The following is a 24,419-nucleotide window of genomic DNA, read 5'->3' as shown; positions in this document are numbered from 1 at the left end:
ACACCGTGTAGCAACGAACGAGAGATACTGAAGGAAAGCAGCACGCGCCACCACCTTTTTGTACGAGCGAACTGTGTACCCACGGATGCCGACTGTGCCGAGGGTTGAATGCCAACCAGCGGAGGGGTAAGAAAGTGCGCAGTAAGGAAAGGATGGGCTCCGCCCTCCACCCTCGCACCCATCCCCACTCTGGCCACTCGTCTACGCTCACCTATTGCCGCTCCTCCGCACAGACTTACGCTACCATCTGGAACCCCCCGCCGCTCGAGCAACCCCCGCGGCTTCCGTCACTTCCACCGGCAACGTAATATTACGGCCAGAACGTAGAAGCCGACCCTACTCGTTTTCTTTCTCTCTTTCCACCGATCGACTAAGTTCGATCTGCCTCGCTTACGGCGCGCTTCCTGTTTTTCAAATACACACCAGTTTCTCGGCTTTTGATCATTTGCAAAAAAATTTATAATGGACCACGTATCATACCGTTACCGTCTGAATTTTAAATCCGATGCGCTGGTACGATCGAGTCTTGTTGCGTGTCTTTGTATAAATGTGGGGAAGCCCTGCACAGTGACTGATAAAAGAAATTTCTCTAATCGATACGATCCCCGAGTGTCAGTCTCAAACTTTTCTCAAACTTTTGTATTAAAGCTTTTTTTATCATATCGGTAACAATCGTCCATTTCGTAAAATTATGTCGTCTTTTTATTTTTTTTTATCTTAAAAACTTTCTTTTGTCCGTCGACGATTGTTTCATACTTTTCTTAAACGCAGAAAATTGATTAGCAATAAGAGAATACGATCTGAAACGATTTGAACTCGTTACGCTATCTTACTACGTATCTTGTATTTGAGCCCAGGCTATACTCGGCCACAGTCGTTACAAATGGATTGATCGTATCGACTACTTCCAGTTTCCCTCCCTCGAAATGACGAACTTCTATAGCCCGGCTACGTTAAACGAGGGAAATTGAGAAGGTCGGTTCCGCTGAATAAGAGATTGAAGTGTACGACGATGCATAGAATTTCGTACTGGGCTTTTTTACTTGGATCATTTCCGTGCCCTTTACAAATATCCCGTCTGAATATTCGTTTTCATCAACGTTATTCGCTCGTTGAGCAGACTTGAAGGGATCAGATCGCGGATCTGTACGCCATGTAGGAAATTTAAAGATATAAAAATCCATAGAATACACATGACGTGCGCAAACAAAATATCCAAGATATATTCATAACGCTTGATATGAAAAACAAATTTTTCTCCTCGTCCTTTTTCTCTTCTTAATCCTAAATTTCCATAAAAATTCGCAGTCTAGAAACGATGCTCCGTTAAGTTCGTCACCGATCGATCTACGATTCGATCGTTTCGATACGCTCGACCACAAATCATACTGTGATTCTCCTGGCACTATGTCCCGTTGAAGAATCTGGGCTAATGCCACGAAGTAGTATCTTCCACCCATGTGATCGAAGCCAGCATTGGAATCGCATCGAGATCAGAAATTCATAAAATCGAGATGGAATGCCGTCCGACGAATTCCTTCGCTCTGAGTATTGCTCGTAATGAGCATATTAATGGAATCGGAAACCGGTTTAGCTTCGATAATGCACGCTCCGTTTCAACAGGTCCTGTCGCCCTCTTAACTTTATCTTTATAGATGAACTTTCAAAGATCGACGCTTTCTTTTTGCGCGACAGTTTAATAAGTCGGTAACAAATAAAATGCGCGATCTCTCAAAAGTGGATACCTGTATACCTTAAAGGCAATTTAAACGCAGGATATGAAATAAGTAAAAATACAAATTAGGGAAAGAGACCCATCCGTGATCCGTAAATCTGTAGGTAAGATTCAGTAAGGAGACGCACATTTTCGTAAGATGTACGCTCGCTTTTGACTGTGCCTGTGACTCGGAGCATACATCGATCTAACCGCGGCGCGTAAAAAATTAAAATGTCGAAGTAAGCCAGCGAGCGGAGCGCATCTCCTTACTTTATTCAGCTGCGCCACGTTCTCCAGTATGCGGCGCAGTTCCTGGTTGGTCTCGACCTGGAATTCCGTGGCAGCGCGTTCGCCAGAGTCCGGTGAACCGTGGGAAAACGGAGACCCTCCGCGACGCGGTCTTTCGGGGACGAGATGGGGCGATAATGCGGCTCAACGTGCATTAATCAAAGCCAGCTTGATTTCTATTCCTTATTTGTACTGCACATAAATATCTGGCCGATAATTTAACGACGACTACTAAAAAGAACTACTGGTTTCCAGTGATCGATAACAAAACTTAGGCAATCGAAGTGGGATTCACACGAAATGCAATTTAGAACAGTTCGAGGGGAAATTACTTCGTTTTATTGGGATAATAAGTTAAGAAGAGCTATTAAATTGCTTTGGTATTGATCTAGTTTTGGTTTCGAAAGAAAAATGGCACGAATCGCATGGATGTCGTAATGCCACCTTCTATCGATGGTTGCAAGACGATAGAAGGGACGCCATCCAACGGCGAGCACGAAAACTGAGCGCATCGTCTGTTCTGGCGTGATAAACGACGATTTCGGTCGTGGGAACGCGCCCCTTACATCCTTGCCAACCCTCGCGGCGACACTTCCGCGCTCTGCCGATTTTTCGCTCTTCCGCGACAACCTACGCGAGATCCTTTTACCATAAGATTCGAGAACACCCTTTTTCGCGCGAAACTGTATCTCGTTACGAGAGGGAGAGGTACTCGAGTCGTCAATGAGTCGGTCTTATCGTCTGCACGGTCGCTATCTTAAGGAGAGATTTCCTGTAAGAGTCATACGTACATATTGTGTCTGAACGGCTGGGTATAGTGTTTACAGTTTACACATAGAGATTTTTCTATCAGTATGAGATTAAATTACAATACATTAAAGAAGGACTTCTAGACGATCTTCAATTGCCACAGTTAACACGAGACGTACTGTGTAGAGCTAGAAAGAAGTGCTCGTTAGCTTTCATTGTATGACGACACAGTCGCCAGGATCGCGCGATGATAATAATACCTTATATACACATAGTGAAATTTTCGGTCAATATGCCGAGTGATTTGTAATAATTTACGTATAATTTAACATTCACCCAGCGAGAGCTGAATCATAGAAGCATCAGTCATTTTATTTTGTAATAGAAAAGCCCACTGAATAGTTCATACAGTGTAGGGTAATAACGCATAGATATATCATAGAAAATAATGAACAGCGATAAATAATAATTGACCTAATGCGTTAGAAGGTTAATTATAATATACCTATAATTACATGTAATAATATATATATATATTGAAATTTATATATAATTAAACATAATTTGTACAGAATTTTGAACGAAATGAATTTATCGGAAACAAACGATCAGACTCGACATTCCTTCTAAGCAACTTTTTCTTACCTCTATATAATGCGCGACTGACACTCATAGGAAATTCTAGCTTTAAAAACATACGTAAAATTGTACCAACTCCTTCTTTGATAATGATAGGTAAAGCTATATGAACGAAAAGCGATAATCTTACGACAAGCTAGTCGTTTCAGCTTGGCCGGAGAAGTTGGTAATTAAGGCTGAATGAAGACGTCACTTTAATTGGCCTCTGCAGCGATCATAAACCTACAAACGAGATACGATTTCGAAAGAAACATCCTTCCCACTCGTTTGCCGGTGATTTATACCGGCGCGAGTTTCGCGTCGTTTATTTCGAGAAATTGGAGGCAACTGAAAGTCAAAGTCAAGGAAGGAGAAGAGTAACAACCCGCGTAAGGGGCTTCATACGAAGGAATAAGAACGAAGAGCGGAGAGAACGAGAGGAAAATGAACCACGAGGGCAATAACGCGTAGGTTTATTAGCGATGATAGGTAGACACTTGGGGCGCTCGTTTAAGTATTTACCCACGCCCAAAGGACAGCGAGGAGAGTGAGAGAGCGTGGAACGCGGTCGCGGTGGTCTCTCCTTCCCCTTCTCTACGTTGGCTACCAAGGAGGAAACAGAAGGAAAACGAGACGCAGAGGTAATGTAGAACGGCAAAAAGGAGGAGAAAGAGAGATGCTGTGGAGAGAATGGAAGAGAGAAAACGAGAGAGAGAGAGAGAGAAAGGGAGAGAGAGACGAGAGAGGAAAAGGAAAAAGACGGAGCCGAGAACAGCCCGGTCCCGAAGAGGGAGATGAGCAAAGAAGACGAACGCGTGTAGGATCGTTCGGGAACGAAGAGGAAACGAGACGGTACCAGAGAAGGGGGCAGACAAACAGACCGTAGGGGGTGGAGGGGGTAGCGAGGAGGATTCAAATATGGCGTGAGGCAGCAGTGGAATGTGGTTGTTATATACTAGTGAGACATTTGTTTTGATCGTTTTACCCATGGCCGTTGGACTATTGTCGGTGCTTTTTTCCCTACCTCTTCCTTCGCTTTGTTGCGCTTCTCTCTCAACCTCTCTACCCCTCTCTTTCGCTCTTTTCCTTTTCCCTCGGAATACTCGTGATCCTCTCTGGGAGTCCGTTCCCCATGCCCATAGCAGAGCAAACCACGAACGCTTATTACGTCGCGTTGTTTCTCCTCGTGTCCTCCGTTCGGGTTCCCCTCGAAGCCGCGTAAGAGAACCTGCGTACCCCCCGTGTTACGATTTCCGCCCATGCCACGAGATACGTGTTCCCGATATCCCGTATCCTGATTCTACGGATCGATTTATTTCGCATCTGACGGATGACTGGGAGTTTCCCCTTGCATAATCGCGAGCCAATGAATAACCTAGATAATTTCGAATATTTTGAATACACCATGTATACAAAGACTTACTTCGGATTAAAAAAGGTGCTAGGATACTCGTATACATCCTGGAGATTATCTTATCGATCTGAGAATTAGGCACTTTAATGCAGAAACATCTTGAATAATGTTAGGTGGCAGACGTTCGTTTGTGAGTTGACATTTAAAACTAACTGATATTTAAATGACTTCTATTTATTATTGCTCCACCCCTATTATCTACTATCCTCGCTTTCTACCAAGTATGTTCGTGGAAAGTTCCTTCGACAATCATAAAGTGAAATAAGTATAAATTCACTAATAGAAATAACAAACGAAACGTCGGGTTCATTCGTCATTGGTCCTTCACGAGTTGACTGCCAAGCGAATTTTGTTTTGCACTAGAGATCGCGATACCTACATTGGAATGTTGCGATGTAACACATTATAATATCTAATTTTTCTACCGTTGAACGAGCGCATTTTTTATCCTACATTGTTAGTACTAGTTGCTTTACGTTCTTCGAAGTCGTTTAATCGATGACATTTATTTTATCTTAACGGTAACAACGGTGCTCCACAATCATCGTGGCAATCAACGTGTTAATAAAAGCCACTGTATGTAAGTTGGCCGTTTATCGATTTCATTTGAGCGGGCGTTAATTATCTCTGGAGCGCGCGACATTCTTCTCGAGAGCAGCTTGACGGGTCGTGATGTTTCATATCGCGGGTCGGTGTTACACGAGACAAATCGAGACTCCGGGCGTCCCAGATTACTGTGACGCTACAAAGTCCCAGCCAGCAAGAGTAAGTATCAACTTCGCGCTTCTGGCTAACTCGTTTGCTAGAAGAGAAGAATGCGACCTACGTGTCGTTGCTCGGCCATTTAGCCTTCCTTTCCATACGTCTTTGCAAACAGGGATCTGGAACAGATGCTGGGCTAACGATTATCGCTATGTTCGTTCGCGATCGTCTTCGCGATCGATACCGAAACGTTCCAGTTCTCGTTACTCCGGGTGACGAGGAGAGAGTTGCTACTGGCGACCAACGACGTTTCGCAATCGCATTTAATTCGATACTGTTATATTTCAACTCAGTTTTTTGAAATTTAAACGATTCTTGTAAGAGATATATTTATTTATTCATTCGCGGGATAAACTTCTCGATATAACCGATTGACATACGAAACGGTACAACAAAAAAAAAAAAGAAATAAAAGGGAGATATATAAATATATAAGGAATATATAAAATACACAGGGTGAATCATACGCAATTTTAAAGTAATCGAGCTTCATTTTATTGGGTAACTACACGATTAATTTATATTTAGCCGTATAAATACTATTGCCCTTATATGTCAACTCGGCAACGCTTTGTGCAGTAATATCAACATTTTTCCACCTCAACCAGCAACCTCGGAAAGAAAGGCTACGAAAAGCTTCAGCTAACCCGGACGGAGCACTAGCTCTCTTTCTCCTATCGTATATCACCTTTTTTTAGAAGTGTTTTTCTCCCGTTTAATTAATAAATTGAATTAAATTGAATTGAATTAAATTAACATCCAATTCTTAAGAAGCGATGACGTGCTCCATAAATGCATTCATCAGACAACATGACGATACAAATAATGGTGAATTCTAAGATGAATTTGGAAAACAGTGTTTATTACTTTTCTCTGCTTTTCTAACAAGGAGTACAAGAATAACTTTGACATTTCCCATGATTCTCTCTTAGTGATTGACTTTCCTTTCTGTTCCACCCGCCCCGTTGGATTCACAAAAATGACCCTGTCCTCGACGAACTGCGCTTCGATTCTCGCTATGTATCGACGTATTTCAACGGTAAACTAAAAACTTTGCGAACTATTTCGCGCGTCTCGATGCATCAACGATTCCCCGAAGATGCCGCGGTCCCTTCTGGTTCATATTCGCGACAGAAATAGTCACAAGTGAAATAACGGTGCCATTTCGTCTCGGAAACGCCGATACAGAGTTTGCTCGGTAAAATTATATATCTCGTGCACTATTCTCGTGCTTACCGATTTCCTACTCGTCGTAGCATCCCGTTTCTCTGTTCCTCTCTGTCTCTAGCGATCCTCTTTTCCGTCGGACGATATTAATAACGGAGGAAACGTCATACGCCGTCGAGGCATCGATAATCGATAACTACGAGCAGAACGAACAGGTTAATTGTTTCGCGAAGAATGGACAGCGATTCATGGTTATCGGACGAAAGGGTAAAGTATAAAAAAGGAAAGTAAAGAAAAGGTGAAGAAAAGTCGCGTTTTGTTCCGGCGTTGGACGATCGCACGAACGATAAACACGCGTGCCTCGAGAAAATGTAGAACGTCTGATGTTTTCCACGGCTGATCTAGATTTCTATCGTACGGTTCTAAGCGCGACGTGGGTGGAACCAACACGAGTCTACCGTTTGTGAACGCGAGAACACGACGCAGCGAGCGTGCGAAGAAACGCCGGATGCTCGGTACGTCCTGTAACGTTGTATGCCATATACATTCTCGTGTTGGTTAATCGATTACAATTTCATATTCATCAAGGATGTGATCTTATATACCCATTGTGTAATAAGCGAAATTTGTTAATATTATTTAAAAGAATAACAGTGATGTAGAAATTATAGTATTTCCTAAGTTATGGTCATAACTTACCAATTAATAACATCAGTGAATTAACAAGCTACAAATGTATGCAGAGTATAAACTTCTCTTTTATGTGTGTGTGTGTGTGTGTGTATGTGTGTATACAATTTTAAATGAAATAAGATAAATATCCGATCTGTAACTTGTAAAATATACTTTTAAAACTCCATTTGCCTTCCTACTAAACTCGTTAATGTTACGTAAAGGCAATTATTACTGATACTCATAATTTGCAGCCTGTGAATCGTAAAATTTCAATAATTAATACTCGTTGAATTATGTAAAAGCGAAATTATGTAAAATACTTGGACAGTTTTCTAATCGTTCGACAACGATGAGAATAACCTCATTTTCTGTGAGTGTCCTAATTTATGAACGGGTTTGTACGTCGTACGCATCGTCACCGCGTACATATGTAAGCGCGACTAGCACGCGTTACTCGTGCTATATCTTTCTTTTTCTATCTCACCCCGTCTAGAAGGCGTACGATCATCGCCTCGGCCAAATCGAGTGGACTCGCGTTAACTCGAGCGCACTTTGCTGCGCAATAATAGACGACAGATGCATGCTACTACGTATATATACGGCGAACGCGTGCCTTCGACGACGACACTCTCGCTTTCGGTCCGTTTCATCGAGTCCGAACGTTCGATCGCTACACTTCGAACGAGGAAAAAGAAACTTATCTCTCACTTCGGTGTATCCGTGTCGCGTCCAAGGCTTTTTCCTCTTAGCTCACGATCGTTCGTGGAATTCGGATTTCTCCGACCCTGGAGATCCGCTTGGTATTTTGCAATTTCCAGACTCGAGAGTTTCGGTCAAGAGTTCTAACCGTGTGCTCTGGCCCAGGCGATAATTTCCTCGAAAATCCATGGCCAGCGTACGGTATACGCGCGCTGGGAGAGAACGGCCGGCCTACATTCCGCGCGCCGATTCGGCGACGAATAATCAAACGGCCGCTTCTGCGCGTTGCGTAATTTACGGGGTATACGGACGGAAGGTGGCGGACCGGAGCTGGAAGGGGCAAGAAAAAAAGACGCGCCACGCCGCGGGACTCCGCACGCGGACGATGCCCTTCGCCCGAATTTGTCTCGATTCGTCGCCCTTCGGCTTCCCCTTCTATATTTTTTCACATATACGTACGCACACGCGTACACCTACGTATCAGGACACACACGGGCTACATCATACACGTGCACGTATGAACACGGCAATAGGTCGTGTACACGCGCGCGCCAACACGGTCGGCGGTCGGTTATATGTGCCAAGGCTGAAGAGACGAGCCTGTGTGTAAGTAGCGTAACCCGTCGAGGCCCTGTTCGCGCGTAAACAGAGAAGCGACGACGTCGATGAAACGTCACGGGAGAAAGGTAAGTATGGCTACATCGTCGGGACGACGTAGTTTTAGGTAGTCTCCGTCTCTATCTTTACCCACCTTTATATTCGTCTCTCTTTTTCCCTCTGATGATACTGCAACCCGATAGCCTCGGTTTCGCACTCGATTAATTTCACAGTGATCTTCGCTCGATCGAATAATTATCCATTCACGCCAAGAGAACGTTTGGTCGCGGAATAGCCAGCGAACACCCGTCGAATGGGGCACGAACGTCGAACGCTATAACGTGTACGCTCGATGGAACGGGGGAAATAGGTCGAGACGGGTTTTTAGGCCAACGAGATATGGGCCGATTAACCGAAGCTATTCGAACGTTTTTACCGCTGAAATTCAGGGAAAAAGCTTCCTCGGTATGTAACAACGACGATACTTCCGTTGTATGGTCTCATTGTACATATGCGAAGAACCCCGAAGAGTATAGGCGCGTTAACGCCATGAAGTCGCAACAAGTGAAAAAAAAGAGGTGTCGAAGAAGGAAAAGGCGGTGTCAAGTATGTACGGCTCTGCGTTGTATACAAGCGAGAGAAGAACGTGGGTGCCCTTGTGTGTCTGGCCGTGTGAACGCTTTTGGGACAACGCGAGTACACGCGTGGAATGCGATGTGTTCCCATCGAGCGCAGACTATACGCACGGTCGAATGAAATGTGGTTCGTGGAAGGTGGAACCAGCACCACCGTCGTCGGGTTCACGCTCCCGCGCACCGTCTTTACATAGTCACAGTTTGCATACTTAACGTGGTCGAGCAACGGCATTCATGGAAGGGCACCCATTCCCTCTTCCTTTCTTCGCCTTTCTTCTCCGTGCTTCATCATCTTCTCTTTGTCTTCTTTTTCTTCCTTACCAGTTTGTTAGCTCTTACCCTCCGTCTCCTCTTTCCTCATTATCCTCCCACCCACCCTTTGTTAGTTGCGACCCTCCCTTCTTCGACAACCGTACGTATCACGCGTCTCGAATTCAGAATCCCTACAGTTTTCATCGATACGTGACCACCAGCTGAGAGCCTTCTAATATACCTTCTTTCATAAATGTCGAGACACTTCCTGGTTTCGTAGAGTGCTAATTGGGTTAAATTATCCAGGAAACGATCGACTGATTGTGATTTCGTATTCTGCTGGAATAACGATACAGAAATTTGAAGAAACCTTTTGCAAGAGTTATATAAGAAACACGATGAATCAAACGTGCTACGATTCTCGGCTTCTTATATCTTGATTATTGTAGTTTCGCGAAACGATCAAATTCTAACGTTTTCAGAGATTGTTTAACGTAGAATTTCGAAGCGAGAAATCATGCGTATCGATATCGATATTTATCTATTTTCGTGCTATAGCGACCGACTATTAGCTTCAAATGTTACTTTCATATCCAGAATTAACCAGAATATGTATGTACGTAGAGAGGGAATATTAAGATAGGAGTAATGGATAATTAAAATAATGCACAAATAGATAAATAGATATGTATATCGTGTGCCAATAATTATTTTTTTTATAATCTCGGTCTATCTTTGCGTACGAAAGATTTCCAACGAAACCTGTAATTCTTGATAGTTCCGATAACTTCCTAATCGCTTCCAAAGATTATCCTACTCTCTGTTTGGTACTTTAGTACTTCTAAATAGGAATTAAAATCAACGTATCATTCTACAAAAAGCATACGACGATAGAATGAACGTACGAACGTGGTTTGGTTCGACTTTCTCGATTGCCATGCCTCGAACTGCGATCGAGTAAACGAAGGGGATCGAAGGACGCCTTATGGCGTATCGAGTGAAAACTCCTGGGACGACCCTTCGCAAGGGGAGAAACAATCGTACGAACTGATACTCGGTTCACGTATTCAACGTGGCGCTAATTAACGCCCCTTGTACACACGGTAATGGGGACAACAGGGTGGGGGCAGCTGGTTGTTCTCAGCCAACACGCCATTGAGTTAATTAGTGCCGATCAATTCACACCGTCGAAGGTGATGCCGGACGTAACGGCGGAAGTGAGAGACTGTGTCTGGATTTTTCAATGATAATCTTTTAAAATGCAAGCCGAAGAAGGGAATCGTTGAAAAACTTGGTCAAAGTATGCTCGACACTAGGTTACGAGGATTTTACGCGATCTTCGGTTATTGCACAGTTGTATTATTTGAATCGATAACGCCACTTTGCAAATGGCACACGTCGTTCGTCTTAAGTTCAAATGTAATATCGAAAATGTCTACCATATGAAGCTTTCGAGAGATATCAATTTCGATTTGAACGTATCTTATTATAGATGATTATTTTTACAATGTATGATGTGTAAACTGCAGATGTTTGTTTATTAATTTTACGGGAAATTTATAGAACCCAAAAATACATAGGATAGAAATGATAGAACACATCTCTAGGTTTCAGGTTTTATCTTTTTAACCGTGTTGATAAAAACATGAACTTGCACAAACATCCGCAGTCCACTGATCTCTGTTTAGCGAAGGAGGCAACATCTGACTGATCGTCTTTCAAAAAGTAGCGCGAACTTGGAAATAACAAAACGATTTAAATACTACGATATATACAAAGTTGTATGAAAGCCAGGAGTTGCTGTCATCAGCTGCTCCCGTGGGATTAAAACGCGCATCAAGCAACTATCCTCGAAATCGAATACTTGTGCGATAATGTTCGCGATTGCTACAACACGACCTTCGCCCATAGAACACTCACACCGACTAAAGACACGTGGACTCGTAGGCTGACTGTTTAAAATTCTTTAGTAAGTAAACTTTATAGTATTCGCCGGTTTTTCTGGGTTTGCAATTGAATGACCAACTACTATTCATAAAGATTCACTGGCACGCAACTCTGGCGTTGGTACGCGAGCAGCACGTGTAAAATAGTGACAAAGCTAGACTGTAGAGAAGGCGCGTGTTCGCGATAAGAATACGGATAATTGCGCGTTGACAGTGATCCCCGAGAGCGGAAACGCCAGTTGAGATTGTTACGAAAAAGATAGACTGGGCACGTCCGACAGATTCTAGCGCAGTGTTCACCAATTTTTCTTTCCTTTTCTTTTTTCGTAACGTGATCCCCTTTTACATAATGTTTAAATAACCTGTGACCCGTATCTGTCGATATAATAAAAAGCAAATTTTAACGAAGTACGTATTTCGAAATATATAATTAAAGAGTTGGCGACGAAAATGATCTTTGTGAAATTGGTCGACTTTTTAATTAAAACGCATTTGTGTAATCAGAAACTAGTATGTATTACAGCATGGTGGAATATTCATATCAATTTGATATTAATTGATATTAAACGATCTATGTTCTGGCTTGTAATCAAACGAACTTCGTATTTTAATTAATTAATTCTGTAATTACAGATTTAGTTAGAGTGATGGATATTTTGTACAAAAAAAAAAAAAAATGTTAATTTACCGAAGAGAAATGAAAAATGCCAGAGGTTTTTTTTTCGTTCTCCTACAAGAAAGCAGTTATGGACAACTCTAATATTTATGATTTGGTGCCTACGCGTTAAGACGACGTTCTATGTTGTACCAGGATCGCGGTAATATACACCATTATGCGATGATTTATACTATACGTTAACTATCCACTGTATAATTTGTAATCCCACCTTTTTTCCTCGCATTCATTATTAATATAACTCAGTTAACCCGAGCATGTCAACGTAGAGACAGTTCATTTACGTTCATGTTTATTTAGACATTCTCGACAGATAAGGAAAGGTAGTTTGAATTTACAAATATCGATGAATAAAACAAACTATTAAAGCAGATATAACCTATTAAAGTAGAAACAATCAATGAACGTTATACATTGCGTAAATAATTTAAGACAAATCACAGCTCCTTGCTTTATAACACTTGCGTAAACGCAATCTCCTTAACGCTCGACATAACATGATTTATAGTAATTTTCTTTTTCTTGCTTTTAATGCGATCATGATAATTGATAATTAATAAATTAAAACATCGAACAAACGACATTTTACACATGCACTGACATAGTACGTTCGTACACGGCAAGACTTTACGGGTCTCGCTGGACCTATAGGCTGGAAGTCCGATTTTTACCGAATAGAGGGACGTCGCGACGCGAATAGAGCGTCGTTGACGGTCACATCGTGACGTCAACGGCTTTTGCGGTGTCGAAGCGGCCAGAAACATTGGAGGATCGTTATTTACGACAGCGAATCGAGCGTGGCCGCGCTTGGGTTTACGTTTTCTTACGCAAGCCCGAGAAAATAGAGTCACAGTCGGCACTGCGACGCAGAATGTTAAAAGCGAGGTGGTAGCGACGAACGCAATAAAAATTTTGTTTGCGACGCGTACGCGAATACGTTGTTACGCAACCGATTGAGCCACGTACGTACACGCCACGAACGACAATAAAAATTCTGCTTTCCGAGCACGGTTCATTTTGTTGCTGTGAAAAGAGCGAAAATTTCGTTCTTCCGAGGATAAGAAAGATGCAATTCGCTCGATTCAATGACACATTGGTTCCAGCTGACTAATTTACTTGTAATTTGCCAAATTCGATTACGAACAACTTCTTCCGTGTACTCTGATTCATCTGATAGTGATAGTGCATAAATTTTATCGCAATGTACAAACGAATATATTTTACGAATACAAATTATTCGTATGGGGAACACCAAGGAGTATGCAGAGTATCTGAATGTGTGTTGGAAAATGGTTCATACCATGCATGAAACGAAGTAAGAAATATTAAAATTGATCGAAGTAATCGATAGACGCTACAGAAACAGACAAGGAAAACATTAATTTTATTACAGTGACTTTTGAAACCGACATTTTTAAATTGAATCAAACGACTTTGAATTTTTCGAGAAACTAGCAGCATTAATTCACTAGATGCAGATTTAAAGCAAATTTTAAAAACATTGCGATTGATCGGAATGGCGGGAAAAATAATGATCGCTTTTCTCAGCCTTTTATCTGCGTGTGTAAGGAAAATTTAAACAACACAGTTCGAAGGTTTATATCGGTTACGCGTGTACGTGGTAAAAATTTCATCGAAATCCATTAACCTTAGCAGGAGCTACAAACGGTAAAAAAAATGATATAAAACACACTTTTCACAACCTTCGGTCTAAAATCTACATCTTTCGATGGCTATCGCTTGTTTCCGCATCCGCCTATCTCAGTGAAATTCACAGCATATATACATATAACTGATATAAATGTTGAAAATGTGTTGTTTATATTTTCGTTACAAGCGTAGATTAAAAAAGGCAAAAAATCTGACCTTTAATTCTTTCTTCTCGATTCCGACCAATTTCAATTTTTTCTTTTTTTTTCTCTCTCTTTTGATATATCATATAGCAAACGAATTCTACTAGCTCGTCGAAAAAAAGCCCAATTTTAAAGAAATTATTCAATTTGAAAGGGTGCTGCGACAATTTTGAAAGTCATTGTAATATCGAGCACTTAAACTATTTGATTCGTTACTAGCAGTATATATTTCTGCGACTGATACGTCCGGTTTTAGTAAACAGTGAAACGTATTCCACATTGGCAGTTTGACAATCATAATTTTTACAAAAATGTAGATAATTTCTGCTTATAAACGTAGGAAATTCCTTCCATTATGTAATATTAATTTGGTAATATATTATCGGCTAATATCAATTCGATGGAAATCATTGAAGTCGAGAGAGGAAAAAAAAGAAAGAAAGAAAGATATTCGAGAAATAGTTTCGAGAAATCCATATCCTTTTCTGAAATGTCAGAGAACGAATGATTCTGGGAACTAAGTAACGCATAAATCGTTTCACAGGAGGAATATTTTCTCGCGCCATGGTGTGTAAGTAAGTAAGTATGTATCAGAGCATCGAGAAGCCTGTATATTCGATTACAATAACCCGGTACAACCAAGGCCGTCCAGATGTAAACATCGTCATCTTTGTCGTCTTCGAACGAAGTTGTCTCGATCTTCGTCGCTTTTTCAGGGTGTTGTCGGTCGTGCGTAAAAGAACTCGTTGCTCTTTGTCGCCGAGCCAATCTCGAAACACTCCGAGAATCGAGTCTTTGTAACTACATAAATTGTTTCCCTGGAAGAAGCGAAGAACGATTTATGATAGGACGCGGTTATTTTATGTAGCTTTATACAAATAATCCACGATTTCAAATATAATGTTCTCTCAGCGACTGATCTTGTACTAGGATTTAGGACGTTTCAAACGTTTATCCAAATCTACGGCGAAAACAGCATCATCGTCTCTGTAGATGTCCTCGACCGTCAGACACACTCGTCGTTTCGTTTACCATTCGAGCTCGTAGAAGCTGCATTTTGTCGCAGTGAATCTAAATCAGTTTAACGAGAGTGTAAACAACCAACGAAAACAGGGAATAGGTTCGGAAATTCGCGTCATTTTCATAGCTATTTGATATTGGTGTTATTTATTTATTCGACAAACTCTAAACTGACTCACTCGCCTAATCTCTATTTCCAAATAAACATGTTGTTCCTGTTAAACTTGTTATAGATATGTACAGATACGTGAAATCGTGAAGAGGGAAGGAAGTTTAGAAAGAATCGTCGAAAAAGAGCAATTGAAGAAGCTGTTCCAATAAAGCAGAAGCAACAAAAGTTCACTCAAATCGAATAACTTCCTCGAACGTGCTATAATTTATAGTTCTCGAATATTCGTAGTAACAAACGTTTGCACTTCTAAACATAGAAGCTGTACCTTTCTCCTTTCAATATCTAGCCGACATTAAAATCAAAAAATTATCGAATACGAATTTGTCACCATCTTTCCCTGTGAGAGTTTAATTTCGATAATAAATTCCTCTAGCGTGGATATTGACGCACTTACGGCAAAATCGAAGATACAAAAATACACGGAATACAACATAACACACGTATAAAACACCGAAAGTAAAATATCCATTACGATATTCGGTAGATGAAAGAAATCTTCGTTTAGGTTCCATTTCTTCGGTTATTCACAAATATAAATATTATCCGAATTATGGTGTTGATCAATGATTGCCTCTGAACGACTGAAATATTAGACCTGGCTTCTTATTGGTGCAAACACTTGAATTTTTTTAGAGACACGGTAGGCAGAAGGAGAAACGGGCAGAAGCTGAGAGGAAGCTTCCGAGTGGAGGTCGAGTTGGAATCGGTCGAGAGCGGTAAACAAGGAGGCGAGAGTGGCGACGAAACGAGGTTGGCCGAGCAGCCGCGAGGTCAGTGACTAAAGAGAGAAATAACGTAGAACGCGATATAGCCGCGCTACTCTGCCTATTGACGTTCCGAGGACCTTTTACAGAGGAACTAGCAGGAGGGCGATCAACATCGGCTCCGATCGCGTGTTTCACACCGCTCCCGATCTCTCCGACCAACTCTCGTGCGCCACTGTTTTATTTCCTTCCTTCTCGCTCCCTTGGCTAGACTCCATTTCTTCTGTTTCTCTCTGTCTATCTTATTCTCCCCCTGTTCCTCTCGCCGAGCCATTTTTACACCCTGATTCCCCTACTCACCCCACGAAGACAACACGCTGCAAGTACATATGCGCACGATTTTCACATTTGTCGACGCCAGTATCACACAGACCATTGATATCGTTTGGACACACTCGAACGCGAAACCATCCGATTCGTTCAGCGCGCTTGGCCGAATCGATCTTTATCCAGCCTTAGAGGAAACTCGACAGACGAACGATATATCTATAATCGATGGTATGTCATGCAACATCCGAGGTAAACGATCGCGCACTTCCTTTTACATCTTTATTCGTAAGCGTTTACTAGCGTCCGTTCGCTACGCCTCCGATGCTTTCGTTTATGCGTTCGTTTATTTACCGCGTTAGACGGGAGAAACGGTGGAACGCGCGCCGCGAGTCCAACCGACTAGAGTGACCAGACCACTGACAGCGACTACTAAACAGACGATCAATGAGAATCGAAAGCGGCGTTCAAAGTGAATGCTCGATTCGACTGTCCTGTGTATATGGCGCGCATTCGTGCAGGAGGAAAGAGTCCTGGTGAAACGAGGACTCGAATACCGAGCTTCCATTGAACACAAAAGGCATTGGCGGTAGACGATAAGGAACACGCGTCTTCCGAATTCGCTATTTAGCTCGATTCTGTGCTGCTCGTAAAATACAACGTAGGCCGCGTTGTTGGATAAATACGACGACGCCGTGACCGAAATCCAACGACTCGTGTGGCCATGCGTTTTATGAAAGAAAATACCATGAAATTCACTTACCGTGTCAACGTGGAACAAAGGTGAATCCTGGATGCTCGCCGGCGAGAAACGTCTTCGACTTCGTAGACTGATCGAAAGTCGATTGATGACACTGGATATCGGTCAACACCGGGAACACTTGTTCTATGTAAACACGCGTATCAGTCACTACACACGTAAACACATACGCACAGAGAGAGAGGAACACACGAGGTTGTCCGCGGTCGAGTTCTCAGAGAGACCGACGAACTTGGTTAAACCGCACTAAAATACCACGTACGCGACCGTGTTTCGCGAGACACACGGCGAACGATCTATCCGCGTGCAGTGCTATTCATTCTGAGCCGGCGTATCGCGTTTGTTCACCAGAAAAATCACGATTACTCGGGACGCAGATTCCCCGCATGAGTCGCACACAAGTTGTTTACTAGAACGCGCACCACGCCATGCCCCGTGAACGCGCGTCCGCCTCCGTATTCCCCTCGTCCCGCCGAGCAAAACAAGACTCTGCGCAGTAGCCTCGCGCGCACCTTCCGGGCCATGTTCGCACGAGGCGATGTATGCGCCGTTTGTCGTTGCCTCGTGGTCCACCAAGGCGCCGCTGTTCCACTGCGAACCTCCCTCTCTCGCTCTACCTTCCTCTCTCGGTCCCTCTTTCGTTTCCTATCTCTCTCTCTCTTTCTACAGAGAGACAGCTCGCGCGCACGCTATCTCCCTCTCGCTCCAACTTTCGCTCGTTCTCGTTTTCCTCGACCTCTCCGTCTCTCTTCCTGAGATTAGCTCGCTTGTTCGTCTCTGCCCCCTCCCCTTTCCCGAACCTTGCTCAAACTCTATCGTTGGGTCCATACCATAACCGTGCTATATGCTCCGACGAGGCATAACGGCCAAACAGAATTCAACGGATCTCGCCTTACGTTCTATAACGCAACCACGATTCGCCACGTAACGCGTAAATCAAGCAGGTCATCGTACCCTCGCGTTGCCACCACGCCGGTCCGTTTTGTTGGAAATTTCCAAGGGCATGCCGCACCCTTGCGACGACATCTGTACGAGAATCTATAGAAATAGCAGCTGTATCGATAAAGACGACTCCATATGTATACGTTATCGCACGAGTAAATAATTAGCGGGAAAATTCAAGTCGATTTCAGATTCGCATTACGTATAAGGACTTCTTTTTTTTTTTTTATTTTTTTTTTTAATAACGTGTTATACAGCTTTATCGCAAAAATTTCATTGGCAGTACGTTTCTTTGCGTGAAGGTAGGCAAATATGAAAATGAAATGACTTTTGGTTATAAGATAAGACTTATGAGGATCACAGGAGTAGAAACGATCTTTGCTGTCTTATGAAATTCTTATCAACATCTTTAAGTTAAACATCGTGAAACAGAAAATAGCGTGACGAGCCCCAAAGACATGGAGAGAACGCAAACAAGGGCCAAGGTGTCTCTGTTGTAATTTGGACAAAGCTCCGGTTGCGTGCACCTCCTAAAAGGAGTGCGATAAAATAGTTTTATGTTTTTGATACACGATTGCGATGCCTAATTCCGATACTTGGAAAAAATCAGTCTGAAAAATATCAATTCTCTCACCATCTCTCAATAAAAATGACAACCAATCCTGTAACCACTTTATCAAGGAAAGTCACGATCGAATAGACAATAGCGCTTCGTTCCGTTCGTGGACCAATTATCTCTGCAGTCACACTTAAGGCCGTAACCATTGTAATCGAGCTTCCACTTCCAATTAGAATTGCGACAGTGTATATAACTGCCGCTGAACTTCCTCCATATTCCGTAATTACTGCAGAAAGTATTCCAATTAAAGTGCCCAATAAATAACATACCTGAATAACAGTAAAATATTCTCTTTACAATGATACTTGCTGCTTAATTATTCTATAGTAGCAATAGTAAGTGCATTTTAGTGTAATATACACACCTTTGTCCCGCATGATTTATTAATATATTTTAATAACAAAGCAGCGATAAACGAAGATACGTAGGAGACCAAGGGAACGGTAGCTAGTGCCTGTTTTCCATTAACATCGGTTTCCTCTATGTATAGTGGCAAATACACGGTGGCCAACGTAATGAAGAGTCTACTGGCTACGTACAACATAGCCACTCTTAACAAAATTGACGTACCGACCCAGGAGTTTCGATCGTTTTGCGAATTATCGAATAACCTTCTAGCTTCTTCTATATTTCCTTTGTGCAAATAGGAATTCTCTAAGAGGTTCCCTTTTAGAAATACGTGGAAGAGCGTAGTAGCCACCAGACCGATCGATGTTAAAGTCAACACGATATCCTGAAAAGGAAGATGTTCGTTAATACTTTCGTATCTCGTTCAAATTATCTCCTGCACAGATTCCATTTATATTTATAATTATTATACTACGTTGTACATATAAACATTCAGTAAAATTAAGGTCAGATATCAGACGCGCGAGTAGGGATTCTTTTCTACTTTTCTCGAACTTAAGAAATCGCCTAACGATAGAAACTATTCGTTCGAAAATTACACAAAGGACGGAGAAAGGTTTTAGCCCTGCTCTCTCCATTAGAAATTTTTTGCTCGAAGGGCGATTAAGAGCGTACGACGATAACACGGAACATATATTTCCGTCCAATATATTCCTGTCGACGAGATACGCGTAATTTAGACAGTTTTCGATAAGTTTAATTCGAACTACTCACTCTAAATTTATAACTATCCTGTTCAGCCAATCGCACCATCGCTTCTTCGTTCGTGGGTAGAACAATCCACGTAACGGCGAACACCGCAACGGCTGCTCCAACTTGAGCGGAATACCTGTACCCCATAACGTACACAGTCTCTATAAATAACGAGAAAAGATTGCATAGGACTACGTTAAAGTTACCTTATTGCAGTTAAATCTGCTCGTGCCAGCAGTGAATTCGTTAACGTTGGGATCATGGACAAATGCGATATCTGTACGGCCGCCCAGCCAGTTTGAAATACAGCGATGCTGAGCACGTAGACGAGCATGATACTCGTGTTTGACGGTTTACTAAAGCCGCCGAAGATCACTGGAAACGACAGCGTGACCATCACCGAGCCGATTATGTGCCAAATCTTCTTCTTTAGGTACTGATCGACGAGTATTCCGAAGATGGGAGTCATGAAGGCATCCACGATTTGGCCTTGAAAATAAAGAAAATCTGCTGTAACGTTCGGGACAAGATTATTTCGATAAAACCTTTTAGATTTCAATTTTCGACTTTGGCTTCTCAAATTTGTCGATGTGACTTTTTTCGCTGACTTTTCCTTCAAATCTTTAAAGATTTTGTTGAGAAAACTTGAAACTTGTGAAACAAGCTTTAAAGATAATTACTAGAGAGACGTTTCTGTTATGAGCTCTTTAATTTTTTTAACATCCTCTTCGTATGGTTTTTCCGAATTAAAAATTTAATAATCGTTTACCTAGAAGTAAGAGAGCACCAGCAACGATCGGTTCCAGCAGGGCCACCCTTTGAAAATAGATAAGGGTGTAGGAGAACCACATGGCGGCAGTAAGGTCGTTGAAAATGTGTCCGAAAGCATAAGCGATTTTCGTCGAGGTACTTAGTTTCCTCTCCAACAACGGAAACCGCTCCTCCATGTTTTCCATTTTCGTAAAAATTCGAAATCGACGAGCTTCACACGATTCCAAAGACAAAGAAACTTTCAGTGTGTTCGCGCTTCAAGTGAATTCGTTGAAATCACACAAAGAGCTCTCCATTTTTCGTACGTATCCCTCTGCAAATTAAATAATGTTCGTTCGAACGTTTCATTCCAAATATGAAATACCCGAATTGAATCTTTATGTACACTCCTCGCCAAGAAGATAGCTCAGCTGTGCTATCTTTAATTTCTCAATGACGCGTGTAAAGTTTTTCGTCTGTAACGTATAATATCAAAACATCATGAGCTCGGAATATGCGGTTCGTTGAAAATAATTAAAAATATTATGAGGTTTAGTGTGTAACAAAAAAAAATTGCTTTGTTTTAAGAACGAAGCGGTAGCACATGTACAATAAGAAAACAATTGTTTGTTCGATCATTCGCGGAGAGACGCGATCGAGAGAAAGCACGTCAACGGGAGTCGTAAATTCCCGTTACGATTAGATAATCGACGAACCGATCGATCCCCTGATTTCTGTTACGATAATAGGGGTGGTTCAATTGAGGTTACACTGAATTAACAGGTATAAATTAATATTTATTCCAACAACTTTGTAAAGAAGATAATTACACTGATGCGTCTGTGTAAGTTAAGTAAGTGATTGATTTAAGGATAGAAACCCGGCAATGACATATTGACTATTCTAACGATGAAGAATAAGTAAGGTAAAGTGACGATGCTGTGTCGGAGGAAAGCTAGTGATTGATGTTCTAACGCAAAGGACCATCGGATTTGTTGATGACAATTTTCGTTAGGAAAGTGAGGACAATAGACGCTGTTTCTGATTGGATAAAATTGGTTGGTGGAGTAGAAAGAGTCTTAGAATTTTAGGAAAAATCAACTTTCTCGCGTCTTCCCGTAGTAAACAATAAGCTTTAGAAACGATTCAGTAAAAAGACGTTTGTTCGATCTGAAGGACCTTAGCTAGCAAATTCCTGAGATTTATGATGGGTCCTTAAGGCTATCGAGGGTACGTAGTAAGGATGAGGATTTTTCGTCTAAAAAATAGTACCCTTTCCCATTTCTTTTTCCAATGCACTCTTTCTTTTGCACAGCGCAAACGTTCTACTTTGTGTTTCCTTGTTAACGAAGGTTTCTTTTTCGATTTTGGCCTCTTAATATTTTTGCAGGATAGTAGAACTCGACGAACGCTCGAAACACTGGCACTAACACTAGACTTTCCATTATTTGCTTTGTTAATTGTTTGCGTTAACTGCGAGTTAGTAACTACACGCAAAATTGGTCTTATCACGATCGGATAACAATGACGGTCGACCATTACTTTTTTTTGCCATAATCTTCAACATTTATTAAGAAATTGTGTATTGCAACTTCCTCTTTCGACTTATTACTTTCGATATTTTTCCTACTGATAACTGTTGCTGCTTCAGTTCAAGAATTTGCTTTTTTTCAGACTCGTCTGATTTTCTTCCGCGTCCCATATTTACGAATTTATATAATATTGTACTGTAATCTTTACTCGTTGATAGATTTCTAAACATATTAACAGAGCGTGCTATCATTTCGTTCTTAAAATGAAACAATTTTTTTTGTTACACATTAAACCTCATAATATTTTTAATTATTTTCAACGAACCGCATATTCCGAGCTCATAATGTTTTGATATTATACGTTACAAACGAAAAACTTTACACGCGTCATTGGGAAATTAAAGATAGCACACCTGGGCTATCTTTTTAGCGAGAAGCGTATGTACATACACTCAACAAACTGAGCAGCTCGTTATATAAAATAGACGTGAGCGCAGAATATTCAATACAATTACTAATTTCGTTATGTTATCTGGGTCTGATTTGGAAAAAAGATAAATTCCGTCACTTTTCTATAACTAATACAACTTATCGGATTGAATTAATCCTATGAATTCACACCTAGAAACAACGTAGCTTACTTCATTTTCATTCTCAATGCCCCAAATGTATATGATGGTAATTGATTACAATTGTAAAAAAGAATGGAAGGCGATAGGATCGAATATTAATACAATATATGACTCAACGGTGTAAGTTACACGCTGTCTACAATTACCTACATCTCTCTGCGGTGATGAAATGGGATAATTTGATTATACTTATGCCATGGGAACGCAATAATTGTGTCGTACAATCATCTTGCCAGCTTCGAAATAAAAAGGAACGTATTTAATGATTTCCAATTAGTTCTGAATACATATCACGATACAACTTTGTATTTACAATTGCAACTATTCTTATCCACACGCGTCTGTGTTTGTAATTCAAAAGTTCTGCTTCGTTATCTAACGTTCAAACTATAAGAACATAACTATTACGACGTTAACGTCCTTCAACAGAAACTTCCATCTTCGAATTGAAACTTACATTTGCTTGTTGCTACTTCCATTCAAGCGCTGTTGATCTATTTAATGCGACGACGCCGGAAGCCACAAGACGCGCATGAATATCGAAACTCAGCAATATCCGAACGCTGTGTAAGCAGAGTCTGTCATTAACAAGGTCTGAACGCGACAAAAACCGCAAAAGAACTTATTTTTCACGGAGATCCAATATTTTTAAGGAAGTGGTTTTGATCGGCCTTCCTTTCACCCGCGAATCAATTCGTGGTCACAATTTCCGCTTAAGGCTATGCACTTGGAAGAAACACGCGTGGAAAGCTTGTTAGTCGGTCGATCGGCCGCAAGAAACACGGATATCTCCGTGGAGGAGCATGGAATCGTTGACGAATCGTAGTAAAAATGTCCACAAAACGTTTCACGATTACATGTCACCGTATCGAATTCCTCGGCAGCTCTACGTTGCTACCGGATGAGATCGTATTTGTTTTTCGCGATTATTTTGCCTCTTCCGTTTTTCCTGTCGCGTATCGATCGTTTAGAACGCGCTGAACGTGCGATCAAACTTTCAGCGAACGCTACACACTTTAACTCGCGAGTGTGGAATTCGAAAGAATTCTTAAAAGGATCACGGATTGGCAGATTTACACGTAGAATTATATTTGGAGGAAGAAACGTACGTGCTTCGTCGTTGCAACTACGAAGCGGAACGGGCTAATCTTCGGTACGTGCGCTGACGAGCCGGTTCATTTAAACACGCATTCCATCCGCGGCCGTGAGCGAAACACGCGACTATCCACGACGTGACTACCTGAGCGACTGAACTTTCAAACGTGCGCCGTTTCCCGCTTCACGGCCTGAAGATTATCGTTTAATCGACGACACGATTATAATAACGCATTACCACCTTCCGATAGCTATTATCTTATCGAGCGAAAAATATCTCTCGAGATTATAAATGAAAATCCATTAGCGAGGCACGAAGTATTATGAATATATATAATAATTAAATAATAGATGTATACTTCTTGTTCGCACGGGATACTTTATAATCATTTTAAACATAAGTTTTATTAATAAAATCTCCAAAATATAGCGCGATTTAATTTTCCTTATAATACATCGATGAGTATCAATACAATTGTATAATTAAAAGACCCATAACGTAAACGATACTTGTTCGTGTTTGCCTTCATTCCTATTCAATACGTTCCGTTTTGTTTAACAAAATACTCTTCATATTACATAATTTCTATGAGATGGAAATTTGACGAGGGTCCTTTTTGTTATGAATCTAACAATTTTACATCTATTATAAGTATACTATTTATTAACATTTTAATTTTACTAAGTGTATAAGTTTCCATAACTTATGAATGGTA

At 41.4% G+C, this 24,419-nt stretch overlaps 2 protein-coding genes across 2 annotated transcripts in view; both read right to left on the bottom strand.

Moving 5' to 3' along the window:
* The window catches only part of LOC117206482 (insulin-like peptide receptor), a 108,092-nt gene extending 89,963 nt beyond the window's left edge, over window positions 1–18,129 (bottom strand). Inside the window, exon 1 of the mRNA XM_033445862.1 lies at window positions 17,036–18,129. The gene's annotated coding sequence lies outside the window, so the exon portion shown is untranslated. The remainder of the gene's footprint in view (window positions 1–17,035) is intronic.
* A 75-nt stretch (window positions 18,130–18,204) lies between these two features.
* LOC117206485 (major facilitator superfamily domain-containing protein 12-like) lies at window positions 18,205–23,941 on the bottom strand. Its single transcript, XM_033445873.1, has 7 exons — window positions 23,066–23,941; window positions 20,464–20,778; window positions 19,901–20,183; window positions 19,716–19,830; window positions 18,958–19,326; window positions 18,609–18,862; window positions 18,205–18,504 (listed from the first exon to the last, which is right to left on the bottom strand). Exons 2-7 carry the CDS (start codon window positions 20,648–20,650, stop codon window positions 18,384–18,386), a joined length of 1,329 nt encoding a protein of 442 aa, XP_033301764.1. The 5' UTR covers window positions 20,651–20,778; window positions 23,066–23,941; the 3' UTR covers window positions 18,205–18,383.
* Window positions 23,942–24,419: the final 478 nt, after the last annotated feature.

The sequence above is a fragment of the Bombus bifarius genome, unplaced genomic scaffold (genome assembly GCF_011952205.1).
Source record: "Bombus bifarius isolate JDL3187 unplaced genomic scaffold, Bbif_JDL3187 scf7180000008008, whole genome shotgun sequence".
Lineage (NCBI taxonomy): Eukaryota > Metazoa > Arthropoda > Insecta > Hymenoptera > Apidae > Bombus > Bombus bifarius.
The sequence above is the reverse complement of the archived record's forward strand: the minus strand, read 5'-3'. Positions and strand labels throughout refer to the sequence as shown.